Below are 27,901 nucleotides of genomic sequence, written 5' to 3'. Positions count from 1 at the left end.
ACATCTGTAAAAAGGGAAATGCAGACAACCCACAAAACTACAGACCAGTTAGCTTAACTTCTGTCTCAGGAAGGATAATGGAGCAAATAATTAAGGAATATGTTTGCCAACATCTGGAAGAAAATAAGGTAAGTAACAGTCAGCATGGATTTGTAAAGAACAAATTATGTCAGACCAACCTGACAGCTTTCTTTGATAGTCTTGTGGATCAGGGAGAAGTGGTAGATGTGGTATACCTAGACTTTAGTAAAGCAGTTGATAAAGTCTCACATGACCTTATCAATAAACTAGAGAAATGCAACCTCGACAGGGCTACTATAAGGTGGGTACATAAACGGTTGGATGACCATTCTCAGCAAGTATTTATCATGGTTGTGCTGGAATGCATAACAAATAGGGTTCCACTAGGATCAGTTTTGGGACTGGTTCTGTTCAATATCTTCATCAACAGTTTAGATAATGACAGAGAGAGTGCCCCAGCTGTCCATTGGGGCCAAGTTTTCGCCTCCGAATATCAAGGAAGCTCTCCAAATACTCATTTAGCTCCAGCAGGGAACATACACTTCAGACTTGCTGACAGCTCCCTGGCAGACACACACCAGCTTTTTTATTTCATGCATTTCCTCCTCTTTGTTGTCTTACAAATTTGTAGGAGGCCAAATTCAGCTTTGCAGTCTCATTGAAAGCTGAGAATGGGGTAGAGACCAGGTATTAATGATTAACGTTTGCTTGTTTTTTGGTCTGAGGAATGCAATAGATTTTGATGAACAGGTTTGACTTCTCTCATTAATAGCCTAGGAGCCTTTCCCACACAGTATAGCATGGGGGAAGGGGAACTGAGCGCGAAGCCAGAAATTGTGAATTAAAAATTCTTCCCCTGTGGGAATATTTCTCTACATTTCATGACTCTTAAGAGTAGCCAAAGCTGCCTAAGTCCCTTTTCTGAGGGAAGATGGGTGTCCTTCCGCTATTGAGCTAATTAGTGGCTGTGCAAAGGCCTTTCAGCCAGAACCAGAAGTAGAACCAGGTCTCTAAAGACTGGTGAAAGAATCCTTCCCTCAACCACGCTGCCCTTTGCAGTGAAATTGCCAAGATGACTTGCTCTGAGCAGCAAGAGAGAGTCAACATATTGATGGTGAATAGGCAGAGGAAGAAAGCAGCAAAAAATATGGTCTTGTGGCTGTGGCAGTGTTCTACAGCCCAGGAGTTTGAGTGTTTGTCCTGGTCTCTCTCTCTCAGCTTGCCTTTGGGATGCTGGGCAAGCCCCTGACTGCAGCATTTTTGAAGGCGACCTAAAATCAGAGTGGAGAACACTTCAACTCTATGGTATTTAACAGGAAGGGTTCTCTCGTTGCTAACATGTCAGCATAGTGGTTCAGATGACAACACTGAAAGAGAAGCTCTTATGTCTCCATTTCCTGTTTTTTTGTTTGTTTTTTTTTTCCTTTCAGAGTGACTCTGTAAAGGGACTTAAGCTGCACAGCTGCTTGTTTTGCAGCCATGAGTTCTGAGGAATGAAACACTGCCATTCTTCTTTGAGTGATTGCTCATGTCCATTCCAAGTTGGGTGTACGCAGGCGCATACCCGGTCTCCAGAAGCTTTTTGCCCTAGTCAGTAGCCATAGGATGGGTGTGGTGACCAATATATCCACAGCCCGACACCGTCCCCCTTCCCCCGGCTCAGTTCCTTCTCACTGCGCTGCCGGTTGTTGGAAGCTCTTGCTTTCACTGCTCAAATCTTTAGCTAGTAGCCTATTGTAGTGTAAATCATTCTTGAAGTGTAGTACTTGCTAGTTAGTGTTTTAACTAATAGCTGATGCAGGGCTTTCCATCCCCCTCGGTGCTGGGGAATGCCTGGCTCCCCAGGCTTTGCCACATTTTGAACAATTTTTAAACGCATGCCAAAAAGTGACCCCCATTCAGCCTGTTTGATTTGTTTGGGGGAAGGACACTTGTGATCGCTGTCCTGTTTGTAAGTCCTTTAAACCCAGAACTTTAAAAGATAAGGCCCAACGCCTTAAAGTCCTCTTAATGGAGGCAGCTGTTAAGCCTCAAGGGTCTCCTGCAGGAGCGGACGGTGGAGCCTCCTCGGTGCAATGTGCACCGGCACCGTCAACCATGGTGCCGCCGCCTAAGGACTCCCTGCGCCGAGAGCGGGCGCAGGCATCATTGCCTTCTCGGCGCCGTAGGAGTCAATCTCCAGTGCTGATGAAGAGGAGGAGGCACAAGAGGCATTGCTTGCAGAAGAAGAGGGCCAGCCTCAAGTCCAAGGCTGTGGCACACATTGCTGAAGGGCAGGAGGCACGTCCATTGAAGCAGGTGTAGAGCGGAAGCCCACAGGCCCTGAACTTGCCCTCAATGCCAGAGGCATTTCAAGTGGCACAAGGACTGCTACAGGTGACGGTGTCGGGTCCTTCTCCATCTATGGAGGACGGGTGCTGTAGCACTGAAACAGAGCGATCGGGGCTCATCAATGTGACACCGGCACCAACTCCTGCACGCACGTCGATGCTGGCACCAACGCCACATGTGAGCCAGTTTCAGGTGCCCTATACTCCGGCATCGGCACCGACTCTGATGGCTCCGCCATGGTCATCTGCCTCTGAATTGGCGACGGAGTAGTATTCCTTCTACTTGACCTCTGGATGGAGCCGGGGCTCAGAAAGGTCGCACTGTAGCCGTCGCAGGCACCATAGTTGTTGCTCAGACAATACGGGTTGGCTGCTGGCTTCACAGGTGATTCAGCAATGGCCCTTCTGGACGCCATGGGCAGTTGAGAAGGCACAGAGCCAGGCCGTTAGAGTGCCTTTAACGGTGCCGGGGGCTTTGCTGATCCCACCCTCAGCATTGTTGGTGTCACTGGGCACCCTACCACCAGAACAAGGACAGGAAGCAGCAGTCATCATGGAGCCTCCTGCTTCTACCTCGTCAGCATTGACCTTGGCACCGTTGTTGGTGCCATTGCAACAGGACTGGACCCCCTTGGTGCCAGTGCCATCTGTAATTGTACCTCCAGTGCCAATGGGGCAGGCACCAGCCCAGGCACTGGGACCGATCCAACTGCAGGGAGTAGTAACGGTGCCATCTGTGCCTCTTGTGGTGGGGTTTTTGGGACAGCCGGTGCCTATACCAGCTCCACCTACAATGCCCCCTGGTTTGCCCATAACTTCCACTGGGGGGGGCAAGTGCCTGAACAGGTCACTACTGCCCTTCCCCTCCAAAAGGAGATGCAAGGGCTATCATCATCTTCCCCGGAAGAGGTGGCGGCGGGCTCATTGACCTCACCTGTATTGGAGGATGCCATGGCTTTTCAACAGCTCCTTAGGAGAGTGGCCAAAAATTTGGGGATGCAAGCAGAAGAGGTCCAGGATGAAATGGACCCTGTCACGGACATTTTGTCCTCTGCAGGCCCCACCAGGGTGGCTCTGCCCATAATCAAAACAATTGCCACTACGGCTAGAACAGTTTGGCAGACCCCTGCTTCTGCCCTTCCTATGGCCCATAGGAATGACAGATGGTACTTTGTCCCATCCCAGGGCAATGAACATTTGCTCACGCACCCCCCACAGACTCCCTGGTAGTGGACACTTCTAACCATAGAGAGTGCCAAGGGTTCCAGGGTCCCTCCCTGAAAAATAGAGAAGCTAAATGCTTGGACCTCTTTGGGAGGAAGGTCTGTTCATCCGGGGGGTTGCAATTAAGTATTGCTAACCAGCAGGCTCTGGTTAGCTGGTATGCCTATAATACAGTCAGTGCCCTGTCTAGAGTCTCTAAGATGGTGCCACCCAAAGCCAAGGAGGACTTCAGAGCCATGGCGAAGGAGAACAAACTGATTTCAAGGGCAGCCCTGTAGGTAGCATTGGATGCTGCGGACACTGCCGCAAGGGTTATGGCCTCTGGAGTGGCAGTGCGTAGGGAGGCTTGGTTGCAGGTTTCTGGCCTACCTCACGAGCTCCAGCAGACTATCCAGGACCTCCCCTTTGATGGCCCTGCCCTATTTTCAGACAAGACAGATAAAAGACTGCATAGTCTGAAAGACTCTAGGGCCACCCTCCGCTCCTTGGGCCTGCGTACAGCTGCCAACGAGCGCAGGCATCTTAACCCCCGTCCTCAGCTAAGACAGTTTCCTCAGCCGCAAAGGGATGGCAATAGAAGGTGGAACAGGATGAGCAGGTGCCATTCAGGCCAACAACCTAAGGGTCACCACGGGGACCCAAGCCCCGGTTTTGATGGCATGGTCAGGAGCATTGAATTGACTTCACCCACTCCAGCATCCCCAGTTTTTTTGTTCCGCCTGTCCCCCTTTTAACATATATTGTGCAGCATCACCACAGACGGGTGGGTCCGCTGTACGGTAGAGAGGGGACATGCCATTCAATTCTCTTACTACCCCCCTTCCCTGTCCCTCTTCAGGGACCCCGTCACGAGTTTCTGCTGGCAGGAATTGCAATCCCTCCTGGGTTCAGGGGCCACAGAGGAAGTTCCTCCCAGGTTCAGGGGACAAGGGTTCTATTCCCAGCATTTCCTAATTCTGAAACCAAAGGGTGGCTTGAGACCCATCCTGGACCTAAGAGGTCTCAATGAATTTGTGAAAAGGATAAAATTTCGTATGATACCCCTGGCTCTCATACTTCCGATACTGGAGCAGGGGGATTGGCTTGGGGCTCTTGACTTACAGGACACATATTCCAATCTACCCTCCCCACAGGAGGTTTCTCGGGTTTATGGCAGATGGAAACCATTACCAGTTCATAGTCCTGCCTTTCATTCTGTCTGCGGCCCCAAGGGTCTTCATCAAATGCGTGGTGGTAGTAGCAGCGCACCTACGCAGGCAAGGGGTGCAGCTGTTCCCATACCTGGATGACTGACTAGTCAAGGGTCATTCTGGGGAGCAGGTGATTCAGCATGTACAGTTGATCCGTCGTACCTTTGTAAGCCTCAGTCTCTTGATCAACGAGGCAAAGTCGGTGTTGGTCCCATCTCAATCAGTAGAGTTTGTAGGGGCACGACAGGACGCCAGATGTGCCATGGAATTCCTGCTGGATGACAGGTTCAGATCCATGGGAGTCGTCATCAGAGACGTCATGGCAGTTCCCACCACCATGGCCAGGTGCCGCCTGCATTCGCTGGGTCACGTGGCAGCGTGCACCTTCGTGATACGGCATGCTAGGTTAAGGATGTGCCTTCTACAGCTATGGCTGTTGTCGGTGTATCGCCCTGTGAGAGACAGTTTACACTTGGTGGTTACGGTGCCAACACGGACTTTGTTGACCCTGCGCTGGTGATTAGACGAGGGGGTCGTCCTCACAGGAGTCCCCTTTGCGCCTCATCAGCCCTCACTTTCCTTAGTAACGGACGCGTTGGACCGGGGGTGGAGCACACACGTGGGTCAGCTGCGAACCCAGGCTCTTAGGAGTGCGTTAGACTGTCAGCTCCGCATGGATGTGAGGGAGCTCGGGGCCATCAGACCAGAGCGTGTGACTTTCAAGGCCAATCCGATGGGACATTGCGTCTCAGTCAGTACAGACGACACCACAGCAATGCACTGTGTCAGCAAAGGGGGGTGCACACTCCTCTCCCCTGTGTCACGAGGCCTGATGCTCTGGGACTTCTGCACACAGCACAGCATCAGGCTGCAGGTCCTTTACCTGCCAGGTGTGCACAAGTCACTGGCGGACCAGCTCAGCAGGTTCTTTACGGATCACAAGTGGCCCCTCCACCTGGAGGTCGCTCATTCTGGTTTCCGGAAGTGGGGGTGTCCCCAGGCAGGCCTGTTTGCCTCCCGCCTCAGTACGAAATGTGGGATGTTTTGCTCCTACCACAGTCAGAGCCTGGGGTCCTGGGCAGATGCTTTCAGTGTCCCCTGGTCGGGCAGGCTGATGTATGAGTTCCCTCCAGTCCTGCTAGTTCACAGGGTCCTCGTGGTTCGGTCAGAAGGGGCATTGATCATCTTGGTGGCACCGGCATGGGCCCGTCAGTACTGGTACTCAACCCGACTGCACCTGTCGATCCGCAAGCCAATGATGTTGCCAATCTGGCCGGACCTGCTGATGCACCAAGAAGGGAGACTGCAGCATCCCAGTCTCCAGTCACTGCACCTCACAGCGTGGATGCTCGTGGGTGAGGGACCGGGAGCTGGACTGTTCGGATCCCATAAAGGAAGTATTGTTAAATAGTAGAAAACCCTCCACAAGGTGACTTGTTTGGCTAAGTGGAACAGGTTTTTGGTTTGGGTGTCTCACAGAGAGCTATCTCCCTCGCAAGCCCCCATCCCCTTTATTTTAGATTACCTATGTGGTCTGGTACAGGAGGCCTTGTCCTTCTCCTCGGTTAGGGTGTACTTAGCTGCTATCTCAAAGCTTTTCACCTGGGTCATGGAACAGCTTCTGTGTTCTCAGGTCCTGTAGTCAAAAGGTTTCTGAAAGATTTAGAAAGAATCAAGCCCCAGGTTCAGGCACCCCTGCCCCCATGGGATCTCAGTTTGTTTCTAGTGAAGCTTCTGGGGGCTCCCTTTGAACCGCTGGTTCCTGCTCCCTGCTGTTTGAGTTACAAAACAGTGTTTCTGGTGTCAGTCACCTCAGCCAGGAGGGTATCTGAGTTGAGGGCACTTTCAGTGGACCCCTTGTACACGGGGTTCCACAAGGATAAGCTTAGGCTGAGACCTCACCCCGCGTTTTTAGCTAAGGTGGTCTCCGTGTTTCATGTTAACCAACAGATCTCCCTACCTGTATTTTACCCAAAGCCCCGTGCCTCCCCGAAGGAGCAATGTTTGCGTGCCTTGGACATTAGAAGGGCACTGGCCTTCTATATGGATAGGACTAGGCCCTTCAGAAGAACTCAGCGACTCTTTGTGGCACTTGCTGATAGGATAAAGGGCCTTCCAGTCTCCTCCCAGAGGATTTCTTCCTGGACAGTGGCGTGCATCAAGGAATGTTGCCAGATGGCGGGGGTTCCTCCCCTGCTGATTAGGGCACACTCCATGAGAGTGCAGTCATCGCCTGTGGCATATTTGGCACAGGTGCCTTTCCAGGACACCTGTGGGGTGGCCATCTGGTCCTCAATTCACATGTTTCCAGCACATTATGCTTTGACTCAGCATGCATAGGAAGACGCTGCGGTGGGCAGGGCTCTCCTGCAGTCCGTTCAGGGCTCCGAGCCCACCTCCTAGGTATTGGCTTGTATTGACCAAGCTTGGAATGCACATGAGCAGTCACTCAGAGAAGAAAAGACAGTTACCTGTTCTGTAATTGGTGTTCTTCGAGATGTGTTGCTCGTGTCCATTCCAAAACCCTCCTGCCTTCCCCACTGTCGGAGTAGCTGGCAAGAAGGAACTCGGGGCTGGCGGGAGATTGTCGAGGTCAGGCGGTGCATATATTGTCACCATATCGGCGCCGCTCCAAGTGGTGCCGCACCGACCTTAGGGCTACCGGCTAGGGCAAAAAGCTTCTGGCGACTGGGCGTGCGCCCATGCGCCCACAACTTGGAATGGACATGAGCAATGCATCTCGAAGAACACCAGTTACAGAACGAGTAACTGTCTTTTCTAGACAGGCAGGAGTGCAGGGCAGTTGTGTGGTGTGATGGAAATGGGCAAGTACCTCCAAGCTGTGCAGTTGGGATACTTTTTAGAACTCAAATCTGTAAACAAATGGAGACCTGCAGACACCTATGTTCTCAATTCGGACCCTCGTCTTATTGCCAGGTCTGTTCTTGTCACGCTATCCAGTTCCGCTGTCTGAGCTCCATCTCCCTGTTCCTATGGCTCCCGGTCAAACTAGAACTTTGTCTTCAATAATGACTCCTTTATTTTTGTTAGGTTACCTCGACAAACACCCCTACTTTGGAGCCATTATTGGGCGAGTCGCTAACAGAATAGCTCATGGAAGATTCACTGTGGAAGGAAAAGAGTATCAGTTGGCTCTCAACAACCCACCCAACAGCCTGCATGGAGGGAACAAAGGGTTTGACAAGGTAAATCTGATCATAGTTGGAATGATTCTGATCTCCCTGGTTTTGACTGAGCATCACTCTGTTGAGCAAGAGGTTGATTATAATATAATTTAGCCATGTGTTATTGATGTTTGAGAACAAGCATTCTGTACCTTGAAAGTTTATTCTGTTCCCAAGTGGCTTACAGGTCAAACTAATACCTCCTGTAACGAGGATTTTTCAGATCTGTGCAGTTAAAAAACCTAATCACTGCGACTTGCACCAATCAGCTTTAATTACTGGTAAAATCTGCCCCTAATGAGGAATATTGTCTGCTGCAGAATTAGCCACCGTAGGTGGTCTTGGGCTGGACTCTACCCACTGGGTGATTGTGAAAAGCCATTTCTCCTCCCTGTGCCTCAGTTTTTTCCTGGCTCTCCTTGTCTTGTTTCAGTCGCTGCCAGTGAAATGCTTTGCATGCCACAGTGCAGCCCTCATCTCCCCAGTAGTGTCTGGTGCTAACACAGGCAAACTCTTACATAGCACTTGGAATCGGTAGATCTTAAAGTGCTTCACAATCTGTAGTATAGCTACCCTCAAGCTCCCAGGTGGCAAAGGGTAGGCTAATTGTCTGCCTTATGCAGATGGGGACCTAAGGCACAGACAGGCTAGATGACTGGCCCAAGATCACACAGGTAGTTTTGTGCTAGAGCAGGGAGCTGAACCCAAGACTTAATCTTGAGCCCTAGCCACTGGATCATGATTAACACAATACAAATAAATTGTAGCAGTGATTCACATACTTACGCAAGCCTCAGTGCACTGGCAACCCGCTCTGTAGAACCCCAGCATCACAGAACTCTAGAACTGCAAGGGACGTTGAGAGGTCATCAAACCCAGTTCCCTGCCCTCACGTCAGGACCTAGTACCATCTAGACGAGCGGTTCCCAGCCTTTTCGAGATGGGGATCCATTTTGATAATTCAGGAAGACTTGGTGACTCAAGACGATTCAAAAACGGAGGGAGGGGGAGAAGCAGTGCCGTAACAAGCTAATTTTGCGCCTGAGGCAAGAATTTAAAATTGTGCCCCCTCATGTTTGTTTCTAGTTGTATCTAGTTGATCTGAACTGTAATGGGGAAAAGCCCCTCATCCCTAAACTGCTCCCCCAACTTACGCCCCCAACTTAAACCCCACACTCAGAGGCTGGAGGGGAGTCACAATCAGGAGCTTGGGGGAGTCACATTCAAGGGCTGAGGAGTTGTGGGGTGGGGGGTCACACTCAGGGGCCAGGGATTTGGGGGCCTGGGTGGAGTCACACTCGGGGGCCGGGAGGAGATATAAACAAAAAAATGAAAACAGACGTCAGCTACATCAGGGATTCCCAACCTGTGGGTTGGGACCCAAACATGGGACACCCTTTGATCTGTTAAGGGTTCCCAGCAGCTTGGAGCAGCTTGTGATCTTAAAGAAGCCATTTGCAGGTACTACAGGCTGCTACATCCAGCAGCTCTCTCTGTCAACAGAGAAGCAATTACGCATTACAAAGACCTTTTGATATTCGTAGCTATCCCAGGCAAGCCACTTAATAGACTCTTGCAGTAAGTTATTTTTGCTCCCCCTTCCCCCACTTTTGTCCCTCTGCTGTTCTATGTAGCTGATTTGTTGGTTTTCATTTTTTTTGTTTGTATCTCCCCCCAGCCTGAGTGTGACCTCCCAGTCCGTGTGACTCCCCACAGTCCCCGAATGAGACTCACCCAGCCCCCCAAACCACACTCTGTGTGACCCCCCAGCCCAAGTGTGACCCCCAGCCCCCAGTACCTGATTGTGACCCCAGAGCCCCTGAGTGTGACTCTCCCAGCCCCTGAGTGTGACCCTCCAGACTCTGAGTGCTATGATCCCAGCCCCCAACCCAAGTGTGACCCTCCAGGCTGAGTGTGACCCTGCCAGCCCCCCCAATGTGAGTCCCCCAGCCCCTGCATGTGGCCCCCCAACCCCCTTAGCCCTTGAGTGTGACCCCCCCAGCCTCTGAGTGTGGGGTTTAAGCTCGGGAGGGGTGGGGGAGAGCAATTTGGGGTTGTTGAGGGTCTTTCCCCCACCACAACTCAGATCAACTATACTAATAAAATAATAATAAACTGTAATAAAAGTAGTGTTATTTTATTATTATTCATGTATTTTTTCCATTTTTCTATGAGAGAACTTCTATCCATATATAAACATGAGGGGGCACAAATTTATATTCTTGCCTCAGGCACAAAATTAGCTAGTTACGGCACTGCTTCCCCCTCCCCGCCCCCATTTTTGAATTGCTTTGGGTCACCAAGTCTTCCGGAATTGTCAAAATGGGTCCCTGTCTGGAAAAGGCTGGGAACAGCTGAGCTACACAGAACAGAAGGGGGAGCAAAAGTGGGTAAAGAGGAGAGCGTGTGAAAATTACTTCCTGCAAGAGTCTATTAAGTCGCTTGCCTGGGATGGCTACGAATCTCAAAGGTGGAGAAGCCGTCTTTGTAATGCGTAATTGCTTCTCTATTGACAGAGAGAGCTGCTGGATGTGGCAGTCAGTGTTAAGGAGCTGCAAGAGACACCTTTCAGGGAGACACATGCAGCTCTGAGCTGTAGGCAACCCTTAACAAGTCTAATTGCAACCCATGTTTGAGTTCCTACCCATAGACTGGGAATCCCTGGTCTAGACCACCCCCAGATAGATGTCTCTCTAACCTGCTTTTAAATATCTCCAGTGATAGAGATTCCACAACCTCCCTAGGTAATTTATTCCAGTGTTTAATCACCCTGAAGTTAGGAATTTTTTATTAATGTCCAACCTAAACCTTCCTTGCTGCAGTCTAAGCCCATTGTTCCTTGCTCTGTCCTCAGAGGCCAAGGAGAACAAGTTTTCTCCCTCCCCCTTCATTCCTCTTTAAGGTTCTTGAAAACTGGTATCATGTCCCCTCTCAGTTTTCTCTTTTCTATACTAAACAAGCCCTGTTCTTTCAGTCTTCCCTCATAGCTCATGTTCCATAGACCTTTAATCATTCTAGTTGCTCTCCTCTGGACCTTCTGCAGTTTCTCCACCTCTTTCTTGAAATATGGTGCCTAGAATTCGACACAGAGCTCCAGTATAAGAAGGGAGAAAAGCCAGTTGAGTGTCTTTGGGTTAAACTTGGAGGCAGAATCAATAGAGGTGATGTAGTTAGAGTCTGCTATAGACCGCCAGATCAGGAAGATGAGGATTTCTTCAGACAGCTAAGAGAAGCTTCCAAATCACAGGCCCTGGTTCTCATGGGAGACTTTAATCATCGAGATATTTGTTGGGAGACCAATACAGCAGCACACAGACAATCCAGGAAGTTTTGGGAGAATGTTGAGGATAACTTCCTGGTACAAGTGCTGAAGGAACCGACCAGGGGCCGTGTGCAACTTGACCTGCTGCTCACAAACAGGGAAGAACTAGTAGGAGAAATAGAGGTGGGTGGTAACCTGGGCTGCAGTGATCACAAGATAGTAGATTTCAGGGTCCTTACAAAAAGAAGAAAGGTGAGCAGTAATATACAGACCCTTGATTTCAAAAGACTAGACTTCAACTCCCTGAGTGTACTGATGGGCAGAATCCTGGGGAAACGAAGATGAAGGGGAAAAGAGTTCAGTAGAACTGGCAGTATTTTGAAGAAGTCTTACTGAAGGCACAGGAAGAAACAATCCTGCTGCATAGTAAGAAATGCAAATATGGTTGGCAACCAGCTTGGCTTACAAGGGAAATCCTTGGTCAACTTAAACTCAAAAGAGTGTGTATAAGAAGTGGAAACTTGGACAGATGACTAAGGAGGAGTATAAATATATGGCTGGAAAATGCTGGGCAGTAATCAGGACAGCAAAGGTACAATTGAAACTGCAGCTGGCAAGGGATGTGAAGGGTAACAAGAAGGATTTCTACAGGCATGTTAACAATAAGAGGGTTATCGGGGAATGTGTGGGGCCATTTCTGGATGAGGGTGGTAACCTAGTGACAGATGATGTAAGAAAAGCTGAAGTACTCAATGCTTTTTTTGTCTCAGTCTTCACGGGTAAGGACAGCTCCCACACTGTGGTGCTAGACAGTGCAGTATGGGAAAGTGGAGGGCACTCCTCGGTGGGGAAGGAACAAGTTAAGAGCTACTTATAAAAACTAGATGTAGACAAATCCATGGGTCTGGAGTTAATGTGCCCAAAGGTACTGAGGGAATTGGCAGGCATCATGCTGAGCATTTGGCCATTATTTCTGAAGACACTTGGAGATTGGGCAAGGTCCCAGATGGTTGGAAAAAGGCAAATGTAGTACCCATCTTTAAAAAAGGAAAGAAGGACAATCCAGGGAACTGTAGACTGGTCATCCTTACCTCAGTACCTGGGAAAATAATGGGGATGGATCCTCAAGGAATCCATTTTGCAGCACTTGGAAGAGGGGAAAGTGATCAAAAGCAGTCTACATGGATTCACCAAAGGCAAGTTGTGCCTGAGAAATCTAATTAGCTTCTATGATGAGGTAACAGGCTCTGTGGACATGGGGAGGTCAGTGAATGTGATATACCTTGACTTCAGCAAAGCTTTTGATACAGTCGCCCACAACATTCTTGCTCATATTAAGGAAGTATGGATTGGGTACATGGGCTATAAGATGGATAGAAAGCTGGCTTGATGGTCAGGCCCAACGAGTAGTGGTCAATGGCGCATGGTGGTTGGTTTCAAGTGGAGTGCCCCAAGGCTTGGTTCTGGGGCCGGTGATGTTCAACATCTTTATTAATGACCTGGATGAAGGACTGGATTGCAGTCTCAGCAAGTTTGTGGGTAATGCCAAGCTAGGGGGAGAGGTAGATGGGATCCAGAGTGGCCTGGATAAGTTGGAGGATTAGGCCAAAAGAAATCTGATGAGGTTCAACAAGGAGAGGTGTAGAGTCCTGCACTTGAGACAGAAGAATCCAAAGCATTGTTATAGGCTGGGGAGCAACTGGCTAAACAGCAGTACAGCAGAAAGGGACCTGGGGATTATAGCGGATAAAGGGCTGGATATGAGTAAACAGTGTGCCTTCGTAGACAAGAAGGCCAATGGCATATTGGGTTGCATTAGGATGAATATTTTGAGCAGATCTAGAGAGGTTGTTCTCCTCTATTCGGCACTGGTGAGGCCACATCTGGAGCATTGTGTCCAGTTTTTGGCCCCGCAGTATATAAAGGATGTGGATGTGCTGGAGCAGGTTCAGTGGAGGGCAACAAAAGTGATTAAGGGACTGGAGCACATGACCTATCAGGAGACACTGAGGGATTTGGGCTTTATTTAGTTTGCAGAAGAGAAGATTGAGGGATGATTTAATAGCAGCCTTCAACTTCCTGAAGGGGGGCCCTAAAAAGGATGGAAAGAAAAAGTTCTCAGTGGTGACAGACAGCAAAACAAGGGGTAATGGTCTGAAGTTACCGGAGAGGTGTAGATTGGATATTAGGAAACGCTGCTTCACCAGGAGGGTGGTGAAGCACTGGAATGCGTTGCCTAGAGAGTTGGTGGAATCTCCATCCCGAGAGGTTTTTAAGTCCAGGCTTGACGTAGTTGGGGTTGATCCTACTTGGGGGAGAGGGCTGGACTCGATAACCTCTTGAGGTCCCTTCCAGCTCTTTGATTCTATGATTCAGTACTCCAATTGAGGCCATATCAGGACTGAATAAAGTGGAAGAATGACTTCCCAGGTCTTGCTCTCGACACTCCTGTTAATGTGTCCCAGAATCATGTTTGCTTTTTTTTTTTTTTTTGCAACAGCATCTGTTGACTCATATTTAGCTTGTGGTCCACTGTGACCCCTAAATCCCTTTCTGCCATACTCCTTCCTAAACAGTCGCTTCCCATTTTGTATTTATGAAGCTGATTGTTCCTTCCTAAGTGATGTACTTTGCACTTGTCCTTATTAAACTTCATCCTGTTTACCTCAGACCATTTACCCAGTTTGTCCAGATCATTTTGAATTGTGACCCTATCCTCCAAAGCAGTTGCAACCCCTCCCAGCTTTGTATCATCAGCAAACTTAGTAAGCATACTCTCTATGCCAATATATAAATCCTTGAAGAAGATATTGAATAGAACTGGTCCCAAAACAGACTTTTGCAGAACCCCAGTTGTTATGCCCATCCATGACTGCAAACCCTTACTAACTACTCTCTGATCAGTTATCCATCCAGTTATGCAACGAACTTATAGTAACCCCATCTATGTTGTATTTGCCTAGCTTATTGACGATAAGATCATGTAAGACCTTATCACATGCCTTACTAAAGTCTAGTTGTACCACATCCACTGCTTCTCCCTTATCCACAAGACTCGTTATCCTATCAAAGAAAGCTATCAGATTAGTTTGACATGATTTGTTCTTCACATGACTCCACTGAGCGTTGAACCTAGCTGTGCTCCAAGAAGCAATGAGCGGAGATGGGGCAGGCTGCTCTAGATTAACTGTGTTACAGCCCTCTAAGGCACTTCTCCAGTGGAAGCTGAACGTTGCAAGTTCTTTGAGTGCTTGTTCATGTGAATTCCAGTCAGGTGTGTGTGCATCCATGTGCTTGGCAGCTGAAAGATTCTTTTCCTAACAGTATTCGTTGGGTCAGTCCAGGTACTCCCTGGAGTGGTGTCGTCGTGGCACTCAATATAGGGCCCTGCCAGCCCCCACTCTCTCACTTCCTTCTGACTGTCAGTGACAGCTGGAACATCCCTTGCCTTTGTCTTGACAAGCATTTTGTCAGTATGGTTTCTCCCTGTATTGCTCTCCTGGCATTGGGGAAGGCTGGACTTGCTATACCTCTTGGTGCTGTTTTCCCCACCTAGACATTGTAAGTTGCTGTCGCTGGCTGCTTCTAGGGTACAATCAAGGGAGAGAACCAGCCATGATGCCATGGCAGTCCCCATCCCAGGAGCACCGCTGTCTAGCTTGGGTGCAAGTCCAGGAACCACATAATTCTTCCAGCCCACCATGTGAACCATCAGCACCACAAAGCTCCAATCCTCAGTGGTTTTCTGGTCTCAGCAGCAGAAGTAGACAAAGTCAGGAAGAGACTGTAAACCATATTTGGCACTGTGGCCTTTACAATGGCACCTTCCAGCTCAGTGGACCTTTTGGATGACCTTGGCCTTTTATCTGGGTCAAGAATGGAGCCAAGGGTTCTGCTCCTAAACTTCATTGGTGGCCTCAGGTACCTCCATACCACCACTATAACTGTCTGCAACAGGTTCAGGGGCTACTCTGGCTACAGACAATGCCAGGATTCCAACACGTGATACTGCCATCAGCTGCAATACCATCTGTGCTGGCCCTAGTGGTTTGATCGCCATTGGAACCATCACTGATCACACTGATGCCATCAGAGGTGAAAACACTACCCCAGTAGTGGGACACTTGGACTCTGAGGGAAGGGAGCATCTGCTTCTCATCTGCCCCTCATCATTCTCCTCCCTGGATGAGGCAGTGGAAGGCATCTCTGTGGCCTGAGCACTGAACAACAGTAGGCTCCTTCAGTAATTGCTGTGGTGGGTGACCCGCTACCTGGGGATTCAGGCTGAGGAAGTAGTGCCTTAAGAGGTCTGGCAGACCATGCAGGATCTCCTCTTTGAGGGTTCAGCTTTTTTCTCTGAAAAGATGGATAAGAAATTTCACAGTCTGAAAGACTCCAGAGCCACTCTCAAATCTCTGGGCTTCCACACCCCTCTCATGCAGTTGAAGCATTTTAGGTTTCAACCTTCTCCAACTTTCTACCAGCCATAGAACCAATGTGATAGTTCATGGAGGAGAAACAGAAGCAGCATGAAGAGATCACACCTCTTCTCAGGCCAGGGCTCCAGTCAGCCTAAGCCTTCATTGAATAAAAGCAGGCCTTTTAAAGGTACGCGTGAGTATGATACACTATTACAAGGATGGTGTCCACCTTGCTTTGCCTTCTCTACCTGATTATCCCTTTTCTACTCCGCTTAGTCCCCACTCCCATTGGACTGCTGGATGCTCCATGTAATAGAAAGGATATACTCTCTGTAATTCTCAGCCCTTCCACCATCCTTCCACTTGATCATTGTCTTCTGTTCTCCTTCTCTGGGGCACCTGGCATTGGCCACCGTCGGCAGATGGGATGCTGGGCTGGATGGACCTTTGGTCTGACCCACTATGGCCATTCTTATGTTCACCCCACTTTCCCTGTCTCTCTTCAGGGAGCCTTCTGATGAGCAGCTCCTTGTACAGGAAGCGCATTCACTCCTCTTGCTGGGGGCCGTGGAAGAGGTTCCTCAGGAGCTGAAGGAAAACAGCTTCTATTCCTGGTGTTTCGTAATATTGAAAGCCAAAAGTGGGTTCAGGCCCGTCCTAGACCTGTGCGAGCACAACAGGTTCATGAAGAAACTAAAGTTTCCTATGGTTTCCATCATCACCTCCTTGAACTCAGGGCACGAGCATGCTGCCATGATTTGAAGGATGCTTACTTTCACATAAAGATTACAATCCCACAAAAGGTACCTCAGGTTTGTGGTGAACAACAACCACTACCAGTTCACAGTCCTTCTGTTTGGCCTATCAGAGGTGCATCCAGTGTTTACCAAGTGCACAACAGCCATGGCTGTGTTTTTTGCATGAGTGGTAGGCATGGCTGTTTCTGTATCTCAAGGACTCGCTGGTCGAGGGCTGATCCAGAGCTCAAGCGGCAACACAAGTCAAGTTCAAAAGAAGAGCAACATTTGAGGAACTGGGCCTTCCGAATGCTATCCTGGGCTCAACAGAGAGGATTTATAGGGGCAGTATTGGACTCGACATCAGCCAGGGCAAACCTCCTGCAATTGAGGGTCTGTGCCCTAGGTGACATCTTTTGAAAGCCTCAAGCAGTTCTCTTCCACCACAGCAAGAAATTGTCTGAAACATCTTGGTCACATGACCACTTGTACACACGTGATACAGCACACCAGGCTCAGATTCCGGCCATTCTAGGCCAGCCAATATTCCGAGACTAGACACAGTTGGACCAGTTTGGACAGGGTCATGACTCTGCCTCACTCAACCAACAGGTCGGGAGCAGAGGTGTCAATCGTTGGACATTCACAGAGCTCTAGCCTTTTACTTTGAAAGAACGAAACCCATCGGGGTCCATTCAGTTGCTTGTGGCCATGGCAGACAGGATGAAAGGTCTCCTAGTTTGGTCTCAGTGAATTTCATCACAGATCATGTTCTGCATCCATGAGTACTACAGCCAAGCAGAGAGGTGTTTGCTCCTGCACTCACAGCATATTCCACAAGGGCACAAGCACCTTCAGCAGTGTGCTTGGTGCAGGTTCCCATCCAGGCAGTATGCAGGGTGGTGATGTGGTCCTCCATACATACTTTCACAGTTAATTATGCAATTGCACAGCAAGTCAGAGGTGATGCAACCGTTAGTAGAGTAGTACTCCAGTCAGTGGACTCCTGAACTCTGACCCTGTCGCCCAGACTTAGGCTTGGGTGTCAGCTGGTTTGGAATTGACATGAACAGGCACTTAGAGGAAAAAATGGTTATTCACCTTCTTGTAACTTGTTCTTTGAAATGTGTTAGTCCTGTCCATTCCAGTACTCGCCCACCTTCCCCTTTGCTGGAGTATCTGGCAAGAAGGAGTTGAGGGGCTAGTGCAGAGATCTGCAACCAAAATGGTGAGAAGAGACATTTTTTCAAATTCAGTTACAAATCAATACTTCAAAATCCGCAGTGCGTGTGAATACGAGACAGTCCTTAATGAGTAACGTCAAACTGTACTTTCTGTCACCCCTGTTTTAAGAGCAGCGCACACACAAAGGTTTGTACCAGTTAGGAAGTTTGTTACTTTCACCCTTGGACTGGAGAGCAAACGAGGACAAGGAACAGAGAGGAAGCCGTGCTAGTCTATACACTATTAAAACAAAAAGCAGTCAAGTGGCACTTTAAAGACTAGCAAAATAGTTTTATTAGGTGAGTTTTCGCGGGACAGGCCCACTTCTTCAGACCATAGCCAGACCAGAACAGACTCAATATTTAAGGCACAGAGAACCAAAAACAGTAAGCAAGGAGGACAAATCAGAAAAAGATAATCAAGGTGAGCAAATCAGAGTGTGGAGGGGTGGGGGGGGAAGGTCAAGAATTACATTGAGCCAAGTATGCAGACGAGCCCCTATAGTGACTCAAAGTCCCCATCACGATTTAAACCATGTGTTAATGTGCCGAATTTTGAATATAAAAGCCAGTTCGGCTGTTTCCCTTTCCAGAACGGTGCGATAATTCTTCTTCTTCAGTAACACACATACCTTTAGGTCATTGACAGAATGCCCCATTCCATTAAAATGTTGACTAACTGGTTTGTGGATCTGGAGTGTTTTGATGTCTGTTTTGTGCCCATTGACCCTTTGTCTAAGGGAGTTAGAAGTCTGTCCAATATACAAAGCATCTGGGCATTGTTGGCACATGAGGACAAGGAAAACGCTGTGCCTGGGACAGGCTCTTCAGCTGGAAGGAGCAATGTTCTCATCAACCCTCCATGCCCTGACAGTCCCAATTTCTACCCCCCTTAGCCCAAAACCAGCCCCACATCTCCAGGCTTTACCTGACTCACCGCCAAATCTGCTCCCCTATCCTCAAGCTTTACCACTGCATCAAGCAAACCCACCTGCCTTAGCTGATGAGCTCCCCCAGCTGTGCATGGAGCGGCTCCTCACCCTGCTTGCAGAAGATCTTGTACTACTTGAGTTGCAGGTGCCCGTTGTACTGGTGCATGCGCTCGTGATTGGCCAGCAGGACGCACTACTGCTTGGTCAGCTCCATGCGCTTCCCCTGCTCCTCCTTGGCAACCACCTCCCCCTCCTCTTCTTCCTTCTCAGCAGGGCTGTGCAGCTCCAGCAGGGGCAGACTCAGCCGCCCCTCCCTGCAGCTGTCCTGTGGGCTTAGTGCTCCCCCCGCCCCCCCCTGCAGCATGGGCAGCTCCCTGCCCTGCTGCCACTGAAATAATGGGGCTAAATTTGATTGGTTTAATGGCCAAATCCCTCCCACCACCCTGCTGGCCGCTAAACCAATTAAATTTGGTTCTACTGTTTCAGCAGCGGCAGGGCAGGGAGCTACAAGAGGAGTTGGTGGCAGCAGTGTCTGGAGCTGCAAATGACTCCTTAAAGAGCCGCATGCGGCTCCGGAGCTGCAGGTTGCCGACCGCTGGGCTAGCAGGTTGACAGGCGCCTGTATTGAGCTCCATGAATGTGCCGTTCCAGGGAGTCTCCAGAATGAACCTTGCAGAGGAAAAATCTTCAGGCTGCTGTGCACCTGCATGTGTGTGCATGCAGGTGCACACACACACATGCACGCACACACGTACACACACATACCCACCCTAATTGGGGTGGACATGAACAGCACATTTTGAAGAAGAGTTATGGGAAGGTGAGGAGCCTTTTTTTCCCCTCTGAACTTCAACCAGAATAAATGCCCTCCTGCATCCAGGGGACCCAAACAGTGAACAAGGGCAGGTTTTGGGAATACCAGCCCAGCTCTGATCCTTGGTGGGAGGAAGGGAATCACTTTGTGCCTTTGTTTCCCTATGTATACACTGGGTGTGACACCTCCCTCACACCAACAAGAAGTCTTGTGGCACCTTATAGGCTAACAGATATTTTGGAGCATGAGCTTTCATGGGCAAAGACCCACTTCATCAGATGCGTGGGGGGTGGTTTCAAAGGGGTATTTTAAAGAGGGGGGTCCCAGTAAGAGGGAGGGCCAGAGCTGACAAGGTCTATTCAGCAGGGTGGAAATGGCCCAGTATCAACAGCACTTATCAAAAGAGTTAAAAACAAGTCAGATTAGACAGGGGGATGTGAGCCTTTGTCAGAGTCTAATGAGAAGCTCTCAACACCCAGAGCAGAGGAACTGCCTTTGTAAGCTGCCAGCCACTCCCAGTCTCTGTTTAATCCATGGTTAATGGAGTCAAATTTGCAAATAAATTGCAGCTCAGAGATTTCTCTCTCCATTTGATTTCTGAAATTATTTTGTTTCAGGACTGTCACCCTTAAATCTGCCACTGAGTGTCCAGGGAGATTGAAGTGTTCCCCCACAGGCTTCTGTACATTACCGTTCCTGATGTCTGATTTATGTCCATTTATTCTTTTACGGAGAGACTGTCCAGTTTGGCCAATGTAAATTGCAGTGGGGGCATTGCTGGCACATGACAGCATACGTTATATTAATAGATGTGCAGGTAAAGGAGCCCCTGATGGTATAGTTGGTGTTAGGTCCTGTGGTGATGTCACTGGTGTAGATGTGTGAGCAGAGTTGGCAGCGAGGGCTGTTGCAGGGGCTGGTTCCAGGCCTAGAGTCACTGGTTTGTGATTTGTAGTGGCTGGTGAGGATGTGTTTAAGGCTGGCGGCTGTCTGTAGGCGAGGACACCCCTGCCTCCCAAGGTCTGTGAGGGTCAGGTGCCAGTTCCTGCGTCCTTAGGCAAAGCTGGAATCACTGGAATAATGACTGTAGGGTTGGTTCCAGTGTTCTGAGAAATATAGTGAAGGTGAAAAGCGATGTTAGCAAATGCTGAGTAGTGTTGTATCGGCAGCCTCTCGCTATCGTTCACAAACCACGCATTTGGAAGTGATTACTGTTGTTCCCTTGCCATGGCCAATATGTGTCAAAATGGACAGGGCGGCATAGATGCCACAATTTCCTTATTTTTATCATGCAGTCCAGGAGTTCTTAAATGTCATTGCACCATGACACCCTGTTGACAACAAAGACTACTACATGACCCCAAGCTTTAGCCCTGCCACCCCAGATAGGAGAACCAAAAACAAAGCCCAAGCCCCAAGTCTTGGGTGGGGGAAGGGGGCAAGGCCAAAATCTGAGGCCTTCAGCCCAAGGGAGAAGGCCTGTAATCTGACTAAAGCCCTCAGAGTTCTACTTTGGCCCTGCCTGATGGGCTTTGGGTCTGAGTCCCAGCAAGCTCAACATGAGCCCTGGTGACCCTGTTAAAACTTTTGCAACAACCTGTGACCTCTGAGGCCAGAACTGAAGAGTTGTAGGTGCTGACATTTTATCAAAGAAATCCTTTACCCCAAATACTACTTGTACACTAAAGTCAAATTAATTAAAAAAAAAAACTGAGCAAGGAGTTTTAAATCGTGTAAGCCTCTTTCCCAGTAATTGTCTACATTTGAAAACTGCCCTTTGTTTAAACTCAGTTGGGTGTGCTCATGCTAGCATGCTGAGCAGAGTGCTGCACCCAAAGCAGATAAGGAATGGATGTGTGAGTAGTGTCATACCTGTTAGCCATGTCTAGCTGAGTGGTGTTGAGGAGAACCCGTTGTCATCTGGCTGGCCACAGAAGGCGTCCAGTTCATGGTTCCCAGGCAGGTTACTGTGTAGTATTACGTTCATCTTTCTGGATGGACAGATGAACAAACATTGTTATAAGTTTGAGATAGTATCTTGAAATTACTTTCAGATATATTTCTGAAACTTACTTTTTCACACACATGAATTTGGATTTTATTGGTTCTGTTCTTTCAGTCAGCTGAAGAAATATGGATCAGCAAAGTCTGCTCTCAGAGGTGGCTCATGTCCTCCAAAGTGCAGGAATTTGTAGTTTTGCTGTGAACACCCATGTTTAAGGATCAAGAATAAGTTTAACAGCAAAATGTTTCAGACTGGTGTTTTTGTCCATGAAGGTACAACTCTGGGCCAGACAACTTTAATGATATTTCTTTGAATTATTACTTCAGTGAGATCTTCCCTAGTTAGTGTGTATAATAAACTCTACTAGGAAGACCTTTAATCACCAAAGAAGTGCTGTAAACAAAGTACAATAGATGTCATATTACAGAATAGTCATATTATCAGAGCAGATGTAGTATCACCAAAGGCCAGATCCTCAGGTAGGGTAAATTGACATAATTCCACTGATCTACAGATTTACACCTGTTAAAAAATTAGTAATAGAGAGAAAGCTGTGCTAGTCTATATACTATCAAAACAAAAAAGCAGTCAAGTAGCACTTTAAAAACTAACAAAATAGTTGATTAGGTGAGCTTTTGTGGGACAGACCCACTTCTTCAGACAATAGCCAGACCAGAACAGACTCCATATTTAAGGCACAGAGAACCAAAAACAGTAAACAAGGTTGACAAATCAGAAAAAAAATGATCAAGGTGAGCAAATCAGAGAGTAGAGGGGCTGGGGGGAGTCAAGGATTAGATTAAGCTAAGTATGCAAAAGAGCCCCTATAGTCAGCTCTTGTCCCCTATTACCCCTCCTCTACCTAAGATACATTGATGACATCTTTATGATTTGGACCCATGGTATAGAGACTCTAGAAAAATTCCACAGAGGCTTTAACAATGTGCACCCCACTATCAACTTATGCCTTGATTACTCCACGCGATTGATGCATTTCCTGGACATTACAGTACAAATCAAGGATGGCCTGATCAGTACCACACTCTACCAGAAACCCACTGATTGCTATACTTACTACACACTTCTAGCTTCCATCCTGCACACATAACTAGATCCATTGTTTACAGTCAAGCCCTTAGGTACAATTGCATTTGCTCTGATCCTACTGAAAGAGACCAAAAACTACAATATCTCTACCAAATATTCATAAACCTGCATTACCTGCCAGGAGAAATAAAAAAAACAAATCAACAGGGCCAGACTAATACCCAGAGACCAGCTATTCCAAGATAGGTCCAAAAAAGCCAAGAGCAGAACACCACTGGTCATTACCTACAGCCCCCAACTCAAATCACTGCAATGCATTATTAAAGACCTACAACCTCTCCTTAATCAGGATGCCACACTTCAGCAGGCCCTAGGTGACAGGCCTGTTTTCTCCTACGGACAACCTCCCAACCTTATGAGGATTCTCGCCAACAGCTACAGTATGTACCGCAGGAACACCAGTCCTGGGACTTTTCCTTGCAACAAGGCCCACTGCCAGCTTTGTTCACATATCTGTTCTGGGGATACCATCACTGGACCTAACCAGGTTATTCACAGAATCATGGGCACATTCTCATGTTCTTCAACTAACATCATATATGCCATCATGTGTCAACAATGTCCAGATGGTTTGTATACTGGACAGATTTCAAACTCTTAGACAAAGAGTTAATGGGCACAAAACAGACATCAAAAGACTCCTGATCCACAAACCAGTTAGTCAACATTTTAATGGAGTGGGCCATTCTGTTAATGACTTAAGAGTCTGCGTGTTATTGAAGAGGAATTTTCACACTACTTTGGAAAGAGAGGCTGCTGAACTCTTTTATATTCAAATTCGACACATTAACACATGGTTTGAACTGGGATGTGAATTTTCTGGGTCATTATAGGGGCTCTTTTGCAAATTTGGTTTATCTAATTCTTGACTCCTCCCTCCCCCCGCCCCTCTACTCTTCTGATTTGCTCACCTTGATAATTTTTTTTCTGATTTGTCAGCCTTGATTACTATTTTTGGTTCTCTATGCCTTAAATATTGAGTCTGTTCTGGTATGGCTATGGTCTGAAGAAGTGGGTCTGTCCCACGAAAGCTCATCACCTAATAAATTATTTTGTTAGTCTTTAAAGTGCTACTTTACTGCATTTTTCTATTAAAAATGTGTAACTTTTTTTCTGTGGTTCCTCCCGCTGCACAATAAAAATGTTGTCACTGAAGTTTTGGCAGCAGCAGTAATATGCAGTAGTTCTTATTCTAAACATGTAGGTTATTTAATTAAAAAAAACTCTTCAGGTTCTCTTAAAAGGCAAAGAAGAGATTTCAGGACAGAAATTCAGTGTAGCAGGCAGAACAGAATCTCCTGTGTTGTGTTAAACTGACAGCTGGGAGAAGGGAGAAAGTAACAGTAATTTTTTGTGACCACATCTCCTACCACATAAGCTTTATGATAAATAATGTTTGGCACTCCGGAAAGCTGGTAGGAGACTCTTCTGTCTCTCCTGCTTTGAACTGTGTGAAATAGGTCAGGATTACATAAAATTATACCCTTGTTATGTGATGTTAGTAGCCACTGACTTGCAGCAGCTGTTTTTGCATACTGTGCCATTGGACTCTCAATTCACCACTAGCTGGGTTTGTTTATCACTTTCCTCATCTGCATGCTTACATAAGAACACCCATATGGGGTCAGACCAAAGGTCCATCTAGGCCAGTATCCTGTCTGCCAACAGTGGCCAATGCCAGGTGCCCCAGGAGGAATGAACAGAATAGGTAGTCATTGAGCGATCCTCTCCTGTCATCCGTTTCCAGCCTCTGACAAACAGGCTAGGACACTATTCCTTCGCATCCTGGCTGATAACCATTGATGGACCTAACCTCCATGAATTTATCTAGTTCTTCTTTGAACCCCTGTTAAAATAATGGTCTTCACAACATCCTCTGGCAGGGAGTTCCACAGGCCAACCATGGGCTGCATGAAGAAAAACTTCCTTTTTGTTAGTTTTAAACCTGCTACCCATTCCTTTCATTTGGTGACCCCCAGTTCTTATGTTGTGGGAACAAATAATTAATTTTCTTTATTCACTTGTCCATACCTGTTATGATTTTATAGACCTCTATCAATCATATGCCCCCTTAGTCTACTCTTTTCTAAACTGAAAAGTCCCAGTCTTTTTCATCTTTCTTCATATTGGCACTTGTTCCAAACCCCTACACATTTGTGGTTCTCTTTTCTGAACCTTTTCCAATGCCAATATATCTTTTATGAGATGACGTGACCACATCTGCATACAATGCTCAAGATTTGGGCGTACCATGGATTTATATAGGGGCAATAAGATATTGTCTATGTTATTCTCCAAACCCTTTCCTAATGATTCCTAACATTGTTTGCTTTTTTGACTTTTGTTGCACATTGAGTGGTTTTTTTCAGAGAACTAAACACGATGACTCGAAGATCTCTCTCTTGAATGGTGTAGTGGGGCAGAGTAGCCGCCCACTAACCCAGAGGGGGAGGAACCTCTCCAGAAGCCCCCTTGAACTGAACTTGGCCCCTCCAAGTCACCTGACTGGAAATCAGGAGGCAGGGTCAGGACTATAAAAGCCCAGTCTGAGGACTCAGTTGGGGCCGAGCCTTCAGAGGAGCCAGAGGACGACTCTGTGCTCCCAGCCAGGGAGGCTGTGGCCTGGATTGGGCCGCCTGGGCCCCTGCTGGTCTTGGCACCCTGTGGACCCCACTGGCATCTGCCTGATGCAGGAGACCTGAGTACCGGCCTCAGCCTGCACCCTGAGCGAGGCTGACACAGTGGGAACTCCAGGCCATGGAGATCTGGATCGGGCCACCCAGCTGGACCTGGAACCCCAAGAGTCCTGAGAAGTCAACTGGACAGTGGGTGCGTGCCCAGGAGTGGCCCAGGGGATGGAGAACATAAGAACATAAGAATGGCCATACTGGGTCAGACCAAAGGTCCATCAAGCCCAGCATCCCATCTGCCGACGGTGGCCAATGCCAGGTGCCCCAGAAAAGGAGAACAGAAGACAAGTGATTTATCTCCTGCCATCCATCTCCTGCCCTTGTTATGAAGGCTAGGGCACCATACTTTATCCCTGGCTAATAGCCATTTATGGACCTGACCTGCAAAAATTTATCAAGCTCTTTTTTAAACCCTAATAGAGTCCTGGCCTTCACAGCCTCCTCGGGCAAGGAGTTCCACAGGTTGACTGTGCGCTGTGTGAAGAAAAATTTCCTTTTATTAGTTTTGAACCTACTACCCATCAATTTCATTTGGTGTCCCCTAGTTCTTGTATTATGGGAAAAGGTAAATAATTTTTCTATATTCACTTTCTCCACACCGTTCATGATTTTATATACCTCTATCATATCGCCCCTCAATCGCCTTTTTTCCAAACTGAAAAGTCCCGGTCTCTCTAGCCTCTCCCCATATGGGACCCTTTCCAAGCCCCTAATCATCTTAGTCGCCCTTTTCTGAACCTTTTCTAATGCCAATATATCTTTTTTGAGGTGCGGAGACCACATCTGCACGCAGTACTCGAGATGTGGGCGTACCATAGTTTTATATAGGGGAAGTATGATATCTTTTGTCTTATTATCGATCCCTTTTTTAATAATTCCTAACATCCTATTTGCCTTACTAACTGCCACTGCACACTGCGTGGATGTCTTCAGAGAACTATCCACTATAACTCCAAGATCCCTTTCCTGATCTGTCGTAGCTAAATTTGACCCCATCATGTAGTACGTGTAATTTGGGTTATTTTTTCCAACATGCATTACCTTACACTTACCCACATTAAATTTCATTTGCCATTTTGCTGCCCAATCACTCAGTTTCCTGAGATCTTTTTGTAGTTCTTCACAATCCCTTTTGCTTTTGACTGTCCTGAACAACTTGGTGTCATCTGCAAACTTTGCCACCTCACTGCTTACCTCATTTTCTAGATCATTGATGAACAAGTTGAACAGGATCGGTCCCAGGACTGACCCCTGGGGAACACCACTAGTTACCCCCCTCCATTGTGAAAATTTACCATTTATTCCAACCCTTTGTTTTCTGTCTTTTAACCAATTCCCGATCCATGAAAGGACCTTTCCTCCTATCCCATGACCACCTAATTTACATAAAAGCCTTTGGTGTGGGACCGTGTCAAAGGCTTTCTGGAAATCTAGGTATATTATGTCCACTGGGTGCCCCTTGTCCGCATGTTTATTAACCCCTTCAAAGAATTCTAATAGATTAGACAGACACGACTTCCCTCTGCAAAAACCATGCTGACTTTTGCCCAACAATTCGTGCTCTTCTATGTGCCTTGCAATTTTACTCTTTACTAGTGTTTCTACTAATTTACCTGGTACTGATGTTAAACTTATCGGTCTATAATTGCCAGGATCTCCTCTAGGGCCTTTTTTAAATATTGGTGTTATATTGGCCGTCTTCCAGTCATTTGGTACCAAAGTGGATTTAAAGGATAGGTTACAAACCACTGTTAATAACTCCGCAATTTCACATTTGAGTTCTTTCAGAACCCTTGGGTGAATGCCATCTGGTCCTGGAGACTTGTTACTATTCAGCTTATCAATTAATTCCAAAACCTCCTCTAATGTCACTTCAATCTGAGTGAGTTCCTCAGATTTGTCGCCTAAAAAGGCTGGCTCAGATTTAGGAACCTCTGTAACATCTTCAGCCGTGAAGACTGAAGCAAAGAAATCATTTAATCGCTCCGCAATGGCACTGTCTTCCTTGATTGCTCCTTTTATATCTTTATCATCCAAGGGCCCCACTGCTTTTTTAGCGGGCTTCCTGCTTCTAATGTATTTAAAAAACATTTTACTATTGTTTTTTGAATTTTTGGCTAGCTGTTCCTCAAACTCTTTTTTGGCTTTTCTTACTACATTATGACAGTTAATTTGGGAGTGTTTATGTTCCTTTCTATTTTCCTCACTAGGATTTGACTTCCACTTTTTAAAAGCTGCCCTTTTCTCTCTCACTGCCTTTTTAACATGGCTGTTTAGCCATGGTGGTTCTTTGTTAGGACGGTTAAAGGTCTGTGAGTCAGCGTGTTGTGGTGTGGATTTCCCACTGACCCTTGCACCTGACCGTGCTGCTGTGACCTGGGCCCCGTGGGACATGGTGGCGTGGACGGGTCTGCATCTCCCCCTCTCCACTGGCACAGGCAAAGTGTCTGTGCCCGTCCTGGAACTGCCCTGCCCTGCACCAAGGCCTGGGCTTTCTGAGACTGGTGGTGGTTTTGCCACCTCACCCTGAGCTGGGGCCTGGGCTCTCTTGGCTCTTGACCTGTCCACCCTGCACCTGGGCCGGGGCTCTCTTGGCTCTTGACCTGTCCACCCTGCACCTGGGCCGGGGCTCTCTTGTGAACTGTTTGCTGCCCTGCCCTGAGCTAGGGCCTGGGCTCTCTTGGAAGCTGTGCTTGTTTACTGCCCTGCCCTCAGCTAGGGCCTGGGCCTTTGGCAAGTCCAGAGCTAATTTTCCCAGCT

General features: G+C 47.8%; 1 protein-coding gene across 1 annotated transcript in view; it reads left to right on the top strand.

Annotated features, from left to right (window-relative positions):
• GALM (galactose mutarotase) overlaps window positions 1-27,901 on the top strand; it is an 80,564-nt gene that overhangs the window by 5,738 nt on the left and 46,925 nt on the right. The window contains exon 2 of the mRNA XM_074989200.1: window positions 7,817-7,971. Coding sequence (XP_074845301.1) covers window positions 7,817-7,971 — 155 coding nt within the window. The remainder of the gene's footprint in view (window positions 1-7,816; window positions 7,972-27,901) is intronic.

The sequence above is a fragment of the Carettochelys insculpta genome, chromosome 3 (assembly GCF_033958435.1).
Source record: "Carettochelys insculpta isolate YL-2023 chromosome 3, ASM3395843v1, whole genome shotgun sequence".
NCBI lineage: Eukaryota > Metazoa > Chordata > Testudines > Carettochelyidae > Carettochelys > Carettochelys insculpta.
Note: the sequence above shows the minus strand (reverse complement) of the source record. Positions and strands in the feature narration are given on the sequence as shown.